Below are 11,055 nucleotides of genomic sequence, written 5' to 3' on the forward strand. Positions count from 1 at the left end.
CGTTTAAAACATGTATAAATGCTTAGATTTGACGAAGAGGGCAGTAGAGAGCAGGCAATGTTATTCTTTTGCTATTCCAACACCTCGTTTAAGATGTTGGCAGTTACTACATTCATCCTACATTTCAGAGAGCAAGTTTGTAGGAGAGAAGGCAGGAGTGTGTTGTGACCAAGAACTCCTGCCTTCCTCTGTTTTTGTCAGACTGGCAGGATATCAGAGTAATGCTTCATGCCTTCATCCTGCCAGCTGCCCATTTCAGGTGGCTATGCTGCACTGTACAATGCAAAGAATAATGAATATTATGCTGTAATTATATTCCGTTTGTTAAGCTCCTATGAGATTTTTTGATGAAGCATGGCAGCCACAAATGAAGCCAATTGTCTGTACCACAGGCTCAAACGTGCCTTTCCTGAACAGAACAAAGCCGTCCGAGCGGGAGGCACGTTGTCCCAGTCCTCTCACCCACCGGTGAATCCAGGAATAAAGTGCTGACCAAGGCGAGCGTCTGAGGCTCACTGTGAATTCCTCTCCCACTGCAGGAAATGGCAGGCTCCTGGAAGAGATCCTTAACAACCCCAAATCTTCAGGGAGCAGAACGAAGCCTGCGGGGGGACAGAGGGTTGCCATAGCAACAGCTGTCTGCCAACCAGAACCATCCAGGTAAGGGGAGGTGGGAAAAAAAAATAGTCGACACGTCTGCTGGAGTGATCGCATTTCTTTTCCTGTGTGCCCATGATTGATATCGAGTCCCTTCAAAGAGGAAAATTAAAATCTAATGAGCATGGCTCATTAGAGATGCTTTCCTGTTCCAGCGTGGAGATGCTTAAGAACTGCCAGAGACACCAAGGATGGTTTGGCATGTGCTTGTTCATACGTTTTTTTGTTTTTGTTTTACTTATTTATTTATTTTTTTATTTATTATTTTATTTATTTATTTATGTGCTGTTTTTTCTGCTCTCGCGCTCTCTCTGATGGATGCTCTCAGTTCAGAATGGCCAGCTTTCCACAATATGCACAAGTCACAATACAACCAGGAGGCAGTCAGAATTCAGTGTCATCTCTCCCACTGTACCCAAGGGCTCCCCATCTCCTCCATCTGTGCTTTTGGGGTGGTATTATTATTATACAATATTATGGACTGCATTTTATATAGCGCCATGTAATTTAGCTTATGCACCTCATTCAATCATTTCTTTAATCCACAATATGATCAATTATGTTTCCAGGTACAAACTGGAAACTAATGAGCACCTTTTCTTTCTCTTCCATATATTTTAGAGGTGAAGCAGGCTTTACTTGTTCCCGTAGCTTTCTAAGGACCGTGACCACCTGTAGACGTCATCGGGCTCCGTGTAGACGAGGCGCTGGCGTGATGCGTACGACGCCGTGTTGGGAGGCCCGTTTGCTCGAGGCCTGCGTTGGGCAGCTGGCATTGCGTACGACTCCGGCCAGGCTGCACGCGGCCGGGCTCTGTGATGGGAGCGGCTCTGTGATGCGATCGGCTCTGTGATGCGAGCGGGCACTGTGATGCGAGCGGCTCTGTGATGCGAGCGGCTCTGTGATGCGAGCGGTTTCCGTGATGCGAGCGGCTCTGTGATGCGAGCGGGCACTGTGATGCGAGCGGCTCTATGATGCGAGCGATTCCGTGATGCGAGCGGCTCTGTGATGCGAGCGGCTCTGTGATGCGAGCGGGCTCAGTGATGCGAGCGGGCTCTGTGATGCGAGCGGCTCCGTGATGCGAGCGATTTCCGTGATGCGAGCGGCTCTGTGGTGCGAGCGGCTCTGTGATGCGAGCGATTTCCGTGATGCGAGCGGCTCTGTGGTGCGAGCGGCTCTGTGATGCGAGCGGCTCTGTGATGCGAGCGGCTCTGTGATGCGAGCGGCTCTGTGATGCGAGCAGCTCTGTGACGCGAGCAGCTCTGTGATGCGAGCGGCTCTGTGATGCGAGCGGGCTCCAGGTCAGCGCCAGGTCGCGGCGCAGGAGCCCGGTGCTGCATTTGCGGGTGAGTTGCAGGGACCGGGGTGTTGTTTTCATATCCATTTGCAACAGACAGTATGGATCGCCTGAATCCCAGGGGTTGCATTTACACAATGTGTCTTTTTTCTGCTATGCATCGTAAATTTCGAAGTGCAAAGTAATGTTCCTCTCAGCTGAAGCCATTTCAGTGCAAGTCACTGCTGTGTGTTTTAAGGTGCTCCATCATCTGAGCTGAGGTGTAAGAGGCTCTTCCATTGTGGGCCCTTGTGTAAATAAACGCTGACCTCTATCGCACAGTAGCCGGACTCGTATCGCTGTGCGCAGAGCACTGTGTATTTTTCCAGTGACCTGTATAATTGTATGCTTTTTTTTTTACAGTCGGTTGGCAGTTAAAATTACAACAGGCTTCACCGATGCCTGATCTGAGATCCGAGAACCTTATCTAGAGTGCGCGCCCCGTGCAGGAGAGGCGATCCAAAATGGCCGTGCTTCGGCTCTGCAACTGTCAGCCATGTGTGGAATTTCTCTGCCGCAGATCACACACAGGAGGAGCTGGACAAAGAGAGGCAAAAAGGGAGCTCAGAGGGGAGGAAGCAAACAAGGGAAGCAAACGCCAAATGTGTCTACGAGTCACAGCTGCAGTGCTGCTTTAGTGCGTGTCACAGTCTTCATGTATGCCTGTTTCGGTTTCATTTAAAAACATTTTAATACCGAATGCTGCGCGTCGGCAATTCGGCCAAACCTATTCATTTAAAAAAAAAAACGAGTTGTTCGTTTCTATTCCGAAGACGCTGCCAGAAAATGCTATAGTGCTTTTTCCAGAATCTTTATTTCCATGTCAGACAAAAAAAAATAGAACATTAAAATGGGCAAAAAGAGAGTGAGAGAAAGGGAGAAAGCAGGCAGGAGGGAGGGAGGGAGAGGGAGGGAGAGGGGCCGTAGATCACAAGGCCATTCTGATAGACTCTTATCCCCATGGCAACGGCAGTGGCATTTATCAGGCCTGCTCTGAGGGTAGGTAAAGAAAATCTGCATGCACATGGCAGCCTGCCAGCGTTTCAAATGAAAGAGCACTTTGAACTGCTGCCAAGTTCGGGGAAGGAGAGGAGCTGTCAGCCCTGCTTAATGCTGGCAGTTTGTACTTGGCAAGCCTCGCCTTTTCCCAGAATCCCTCTGTCTGGCAGCCCGCCAAGTGCTTAGCGGAAGCTAAAAATTAACCCGTGCGATTGACTGCGGCAGGCTGAAAATTTTCCACATGGAGGTTCTGATAAACAGAGCTGGAGTGGGAGGCGTCGCACGGCGTGCTGGTCTGGGGGGTGCAGAAACGGTGAGAAATCTCCCAGCTTAGCCACGGCAAACGGGAGAGGGGGTAAGAACGGGGGAAATAAGGAGTTTCTCGCTGTTCGTATAGGCTGCAGCAATAAAGCAGAAAAATCTCGCCGAGGTGTTGATTCACTCTCTGATCGCCGTGATTGGGTTGTGTACGATCCAACATGAGAAAACGTTTACAATTATTTCAACAGAATATGTTGTTTAAAATAAAGAGCTCATAGCTGCTGCTGTTTCTTTTCTTTTTTTCTTTGGTGGTGGGGGGGGCGTGGGTCGTCTCCCAAATGTATTTTAATTGATGTCTGAAGCACTTCACAGGAAAGTCTAACAAAGACATTGTGTGCACAGGGCTGAGATTGTCAGTGCAACTGGAGGATTTTAATGAGAGCGCGCTTATTGTGAGTTGAAATCGCACCGCACCAAAGTGCTTGGTGGGAGGCTATTATTAGTGATGGGACAATTGGCACAAAACGCATTTCTCTCTTTCCCTTTTCTCTCCTTTATTTTTAAACCGTGTACGCCAGCAAAAGGAGTCTGCTCCCTCTTCCTGTCAGTCACATGCGAGCGCGATCGGGGCTGGAAGTGTTCTGCAACCTCAGCTCGGTCAGAAGTGCCTGCCGCTCGCTCTAAAGCAGACCAGGAGTCTGAGCGCCAGGCACCCGTTCAGCTTCTCATTTATCTTTCATTTCTTTTTCTGTATAAACCTTTTCAAAAACATGGTGTTGTGCTTTAAACCTCCGTTCCTGCATTTCCACATATGAAGCCATTTTACTGGCTTCAGTCAGCATTCTTCGTTGATTTGTAGCTCTGACTGATATCAAGCATTCCTTATGCAAATTACAGCACACTTTTCCATGTCTCATTTCTTTTGTCAGGCATATTTATTTCAGTTTATTTCTTTTTTTTTGGCGGGCAGCCTTATGCAATGAAATGCACGGATTAAATAAATAATAGTAATACTGAGTAGTAATTCAGTACATTGCATAGCATACACTAGGGCAGCAACTGGGCATAATCGTTGGGAACAAAGCTTGCAACTGAGAGGTTTTTGGTTTGATTCCCCCGGTGGGTCACTGCCATTGTAACTTTGAAATTGTAGACACTTAATCTGAATTACTTAACTAAATATCCATTTGTAAAATGTACTATAGGTGAAAATGGTGTAGGCAGCCCATGTTACTGTAGATAAGAGTATGTTAAACGCGAATGCAAAAAGCCGACACAGAGCCAATGTATCAGGTTAAAGGGACAAATCGCAAAGTCAGTAAGCTCCAATGTAAATCATGACCATCGTCACCAGTTTTCAGCTATTACAAACGCTAGTAAATCACACTACGGTGTGGCAGACCATTTGGATAAGATTGTTATTTCAGTAGTCTACACTGAAGTCACCACCAGCTCGACACAGCCCCCGGATGACTCAAAAGGCAAACTCCACATTCCAAGCGCATGCATTTTGCAGAAATCCAGCCATACTTGGCATCCTCTCTCCCTTGGTGGAGCGAAACCGCGACTTGGAGTATGCAGAGAGCGCAATAAATAACTCCGTCCCCCTCCCGGTTTGCTTCCCCCCTCTCCCGGTTGTATAACAGGGGAAAGTTTTGTTCCACCTCGCGGCCGTTGTTAATCAGGAAGGGAGGCCCGGGGGAAGGGGGGCTAACCCGCTCTTGGCTCTACATTTAGGTAAACAATAAGCGAGTCAGGAAACCCAGCGTGTTTGAACTCTCCTAATGTTTGGCAGATTTGAAAAGCAGCGTCTGTAGTCACGCAAAGAACTCTGGGAGTTCGTGCGGAGGAGGCGCGCTAAAGCCAAGACAAGGCAACACGATTAAATAGTTTTTAAAGTGGCGGTCAGAGAGGGGCCAGTATTCTTCTGATGTCTGGTGTTGTTTTGCACTATTGCGACATCGGCAGACAGAAGCGTCAGTGCAACGATAGAGCAAATGTAGAAATGAATGGTCACTCAGCTCATTTCTAGCAACTGACCGTAGTATGATACAGAGTCGCTCTGTTGCGCTGTTTTACAGAATAAAATCAGAATAGAATACATTTTATAAACTTAATCCTAGTCCTGCTGTCTTGGTGTAAACATTTTGTGTGTCGTTCCAGAAATAAAAATATTGTTCTTATCAACCATTTACTGTGATTTAATCTTTTTTTAAATTTTTTTTTTTTTAAAGCCCCAGCACTTTTACTTTTTCGGTCACTCTCACTGGGTATGATATCGTCTGCATTTATTGTTGCTAAAATACTACTCTTGTTTTAAAAAAAAAAATTTAAAAAAAATTGAAAGGGTGGGAGGCGTTGGCTTTCCCCCTAAAGGCGCGGCGGGATTTTGTAACATATTCGAGGGAAATAATGCCGTGGTCAGCAACGGTTAGGAAATGCAATGCAGGTCAGTCGGTGACCCCTGCAAATCTGGCTAAACACGCATTCCTAGAAACAGTGGCAAGCAAGCGCCTGTATTTCTGGGATTTATAGTCCCGTAGTAATATGATCCATTATTAATTCTTCGGTACTGTATGTTCGCGAAGAAACAACATTCGGCGAGACCGCCTGCTTACAGTTCGCTGTAGCCTAATTGTAGTTTGTACTATTTAGCTGTCGGTTATATTTATGTCTACCAGCTGCATTGATCATTCTGTGTTTGTTTTGGTTGGGCTGACTCTTGAAAAAGAAGGCAAGGAAGGGAAAGGGGTAGCGCGGAGCCTCCATTCATTAAAGACCGTCGACAATGGCGAATACTATAAATTACATCCTAAATTAACTGAATGGTTGTAACAAATGCGCACGCATTGCAGCAAAACAAATTTTGCGATTCACATCTTAGATTATGGCTACTTGCGTTCATGCTCATATTTCAGTCTGAAGCGGTTCATTGTAATTATGCTGATGTAAGCAAAAATGTAAGCTTAACTACGTTATCTCAGATTCTTTGTATTTCATAAATTTGGCTAAATTATACGTATGCCTGTATTTTACATAAATACAGGCAGAGATTGTGAACACGCTTGTGGTCAAATAAATAGTAACTGCTAGCAAGTGAAACAGTCCGCAGTATTCTGTAATATGATCAATGTCTGTGCAGTAAAGTCATTCACAACACAAGAGGGGAGTGGTTGGAGCATGCGCTTTAGCAAAGCAACAAGTGGCATGTCAGTTTGTTACAGAGGAACTGCGGAACGTGTGCTGACGTCACGGCTCCAGCCAGGTGGCATTCCAAGTGGAGAGAGAGGACGTGGAGTCACAATCAGAATTCCAAATCAGAATGCAAGTCAGAATGTGAGGCGCGCGTGTTGTAAATTTGAATCCTGCAAGCTACGATCCTCAGTCACACACATTTTGCGCGGCACAGGAGATCAAGCAAAAGAAGAGCTGTTAGTTGCAAAATAGCAGGGTCGATAAGGAGGATTACAGAAAGAGGGACTCAGAACAAGAAAAAAGGACCGAAAAGGGCAATCAACATGTCTTCTGCACAAGTGTCTTCGTCCAGGAGACAGTCGTGCTACCTTTGCGATTTGCCCCGCATGCCGTGGGCTATGATTTGGGATTTTACGGAGCCAGTCTGTAGGGGTTGCGTTAACTATGAAGGCGCGGATCGGATCGAGTTCGTGATAGAAACTGCACGGCACCTGAAGCGGGCTCATGGTTTTCAGGAGGGGAGATCCCCCGGACCACCACCGCCGCCCGCAGTAAAAGCTCAAGCAGCAATGTCATCCAAAGAGACCGTTCAGCTCAACCACGTGGACGGATCGTCTAAACAACAGCAACCGGGGATGGACCGCTACTCCCTCAATACCGATAGACCACGTTTTGATTACCCGGGCATTAGCGCCCATGCTGGCAGGCTTCCGAACGGCCTGAGTGGACCAAATGGTTTCCCAAAAACGGACGATGGGCCCCCTGAACTGAACAGACAAAGCCCAAATTCGCGAAGGAGCCACGGTCTGGTTGCAGTCCCCGGTCAAATGACCGTGCCTCCAAATCTTCTCCCGCAGACAATGCTGAATGGCCCGCCTGCTGCAGCGGCCATTGCTCCGCACGGTCTGGCGAACCGACCACCTCCGTCATCCAGCATGGGACCCGCGCTGTCCATGGCTTCTCAGTCCATGTCGGACGTGGGCAAAAGACCGGGCTCCGTTTCCAGCACGGACCAGGAGAGAGATCTGAAGGAGAAACAACGCAACGCCGAAGCTTTGGCTGAACTGAGCGAAAGTTTAAGAAACAGGTCCGAGGACTGGGCAAACAAACCGAAACTAGTAAGGGAGACTTTGATTACTCTTTCAAATAGCACTCCTTTTAATGTGAGGTTTAAAAAGGACCATTCTCTCGTGGGCAGAGTGTTTGCTTTCGATGCCATCTCAAAGCCAGGAATGGACTATGAGTTGAAAATATTTATTGAGTACCCCAGTGGATGTGGAAACGTGTTTTCCAGCGCATCTGGTGTCGCTAAACAAATGTATCAAGACTGCATGAAAGATTTTGGTCGAGGGCTTTCTTCGGGTTTCAAATATTTGGAGTATGAGAAAAAGCACGGCTCTGGAGACTGGCGCCTTCTGGGCGATTTATTGCCCGAGTCGGTTCGTTTCTTTAAAGAGGGATTGGGTACTGAGATGTTGCCCCAGCCGTACATCGATGCCAGCTGCCCTTTGTTGCCTACTGCTTTGGTGAATATCCCTCGTGCCTTGCCAGCAGCTAGTGCTCCGAGGACTGGCATGAGAAAACGCAAGGCGTCTCCTGAACCCGATTCCGCAGAGGGGGCTTTGAAATTGTCCGAAGAACAACAAAGGCAACAGTGGATGGCTAGCCAGAGCGAGGCTTTGAAACTGACGATGACATCTGGTGCATTCGGAGCCTCCCACGGGGTACCCCCGCCACTCGGACCCAGCCACCCTGTGCATTCCAGCAGGACAACCCCTCCCGAGACTGCCCCTCAGAACGGACAGTCCCCCATGGCAGCCCTCATGTCTGTCGCAGATACCCTTGGCAACGCGCATTCTCCAAAGGACAGCAACTCCGTTCACTCAACCACGTCCACGCGACACAGCAGCAGCAGCCCAGTTTCCCCAGCCTCTATATCGGGTCAGCGGCGCTTGGCGTCTCGCAACGGAGAAATGAACCTGGCCGGTGCACCGACTCAATCCAGCACCCACCCTGGCATGGATCAAGGTCACCCTCAGAGCATTCCAGACTCGCCCATGGCTAATAACGGGCCACTGTGCTGTACCATTTGTCACGAACGTTTGGAAGATACCCACTTCGTTCAATGCCCGTCAGTTCCCAACCACAAATTCTGTTTCCCTTGTTCTCGAGAGAGCATCAAAGCACAGGGAGCCACTGGCGAGGTGTATTGCCCTAGCGGAGAGAAATGCCCCTTGGTAGGTTCAAATGTGCCTTGGGCGTTCATGCAAGGTGAGATAGCAACCATTTTAGCTGGGGACGTTAAAGTAAAAAAGGAGAGAGACCCTTAGATGTATGCTTCCTTCTTAAACGCTTAACGAGTCAAGTATATATATCCATGTTGTGAATAAACTGACATGATTAGTCTTATGTACAGAGACGTTACTTTCTTCATATGTTTCTATATTTTGAAACAAGGGTACAATTCTACTTCATTTGGAGGAGGAAGCCGTTTTAGTTGTCAGACGTTATTGACTGGTTACTGAATAACATTTAATTTCTATGGCAGTTTGTTGTCTAGGTACAAAGTGAAAGCACTTAGCAATTACTGCTGTTTTTCCATGCACTTTTATTGATTACCAAGGCCAGTGTTGACACTCATAAAATACAAACCTATTTTACAAAAGTGACATGTTAGTTAAACCCCAAATTCTGGAAAAAAAAAAAAAAAACTAGGTTAGGGGGTGAGACAAAGGGGGTAATGCTTTCGTTTATTTCTGCTCTTTTGATTTTAATTTTGGGTTGTGTTGTTTACCAGGGTAATGTTTATTTTATCTTGTGATCTGAGTATACGAGTATATTTTACTACGTGTTTTTTTCTTTTTAATCTTTCTCTCCTTTTTTGCTTTATTGATTTATTGATGCACGGATGCTTAAGAGTAGAGCAAAATGCTGTACATGAACATATTATGCTCTGTTTGTTTATACCTTTCTGTAGTAACAGAAGACTGTAACGTGCCTTGGAGCTGAGTAAATTGTAATAAATTCCATTGATATTAACACTTGGTGAGGAGTGGGTTTGTTCAACACGTGTAGTTATATCCACTGTGTTTCTGTAACATTTCACTGAAACTTGAATTCGACTCCTTGCCTCTTGTTGATCAGTAACGTTAAACAAAAAGCAAATGTACTGTACATAGTGGCTGTTACTTCAGGAGTTATAAATAATCTATTGTTCGGTCTCACCTAAACTGCTACGTAGGTTTCACTTTCTCTTACGTAACCCGCAATCGCATACAGTTGCTTATTTACAGTATTGTCAATGGCTCATTTGGCTCGAGCAGCGGCAACTTGGTGGTGCCTTAGCCCTTTACAAACTGTATACACTACCTAAACTTAAAAGTGAACCTTTACGTGAATAAATGAGCTGGGAAGAAATTGCTAATCGTGGCCACTTGCCTGTTATTTACCTGCAGTGGTTATTTATAGCCGTGCCATTTTGCTGAATTGACTCATGGTTTCTACACGATTGGGTTAAAGTGTTGTAGCGAATAGCTGTTTGCTAGGCTTTTGTTTTCAACACAGCGATTTAACGGTGAATTGTATATAAAAACACGCTACATTTGCAATAGTACACGCACGCCAACGCTTATGTGCTCTAGCTGATGAAAAAGAAATTATTTGCAAGCAATTTCTTTAACCGTATTGGTATATATAGTCCTAACCAGATGGTATGAACTAGTCTGGGATTGAGTGATATTTCCGTATATGGTTCGTAAGGCACGTATGCTGCTGTCTGCAAAGGTTTCATTTGTGTGGACTCATTGTCTCGCAGTCAAGCCAAATGGGTTGCGGTAACATGCAAATAGCTGTTAATCAGTCTTATGGGTTGAAAGGTCAGTTTCATCCACACCTCGGCGTCAGCGTTTATTATGTTGTTTCCTGGATTCACGCTTTCCCCCAGCTAATTATCATCAGACGAATACACTTGAAGATAAACCAATTTCAATATTGAATGTAAAAATCCTGCTCTTCTTATTTTGTAAAAGTTATTTATTTACCGGTGGGAGCTTTAAATGGGGGAACATTTTTTAAAAGTACATTTAAATCCTTGATTGTTCTGTAGCCTATACTCTTTTGTTTTGTCATTTTGTTTTTACCAAGCATGGCTACTGAAGTAAGGACCCCCGAAGGCTGCTGTTACCATTCGTAGTCTTGCATTTCACATGATGACATTATTGTTGTTTTAATCGCCATTGCTTTATGCAATACAAGTAAATCGTTTTCACCATAATAGTGGGATATCCGACAGGACTTAGCTTTGTATCGGTCTTTGGGATGAAATTTTATATGAAACTCATAAGTTTCAAAGATAATAGCACCTCCTTATATGCTGTTATGTAAAATGCACAGCTGCTTATGGGTGGCCCTGTTTCTTCCTGAAATGCTTGAAATCACACAATTGTGTGTCGTTGTGTTTATACATAAACACACGATATACATTTATTTTTCTGTAATTTGAAATGGGTTATTTACTACCCTGTCTCAAGTAGTTAAATTTTCTAGAATATATTTTTGTTTTTCTTCTGTTTACTTGAGGAATCACAACAATGTGACTGTCAAAACAG

General features: G+C 45.6%; 2 protein-coding genes across 9 annotated transcripts in view; both read left to right on the top strand.

The window, feature by feature from the left end:
• The window catches only part of kiaa0586 (KIAA0586 ortholog), a 204,575-nt gene that overhangs the window by 31,228 nt on the left and 162,292 nt on the right, over positions 1–11,055 (top strand). For 7 of the 8 annotated variants that reach the window (XM_064336570.1, XM_064336561.1, XM_064336598.1 and 4 more), the window contains exon 9: positions 540–660. In XM_064336570.1, the coding sequence (XP_064192640.1) occupies positions 540–660 (121 nt within the window). Of the gene's footprint in view, positions 1–539; positions 661–2,911; positions 3,306–11,055 lie in introns of those variants that run through there. The other variant, XM_064336623.1, reaches the window with a different exon arrangement.
• Positions 6,289–9,487, top strand: irf2bpl (interferon regulatory factor 2 binding protein-like). The gene has a single exon (XM_064336636.1). The coding sequence runs from the start codon at positions 6,772–6,774 to the stop codon at positions 8,776–8,778; it is 2,007 nt and encodes a 668-aa protein (XP_064192706.1). The 5' UTR covers positions 6,289–6,771; the 3' UTR covers positions 8,779–9,487.

Source organism: Anguilla rostrata, chromosome 1, assembly GCF_018555375.3.
Source record: "Anguilla rostrata isolate EN2019 chromosome 1, ASM1855537v3, whole genome shotgun sequence".
Taxonomy (NCBI): Eukaryota; Metazoa; Chordata; class Actinopteri; order Anguilliformes; family Anguillidae; genus Anguilla; species Anguilla rostrata.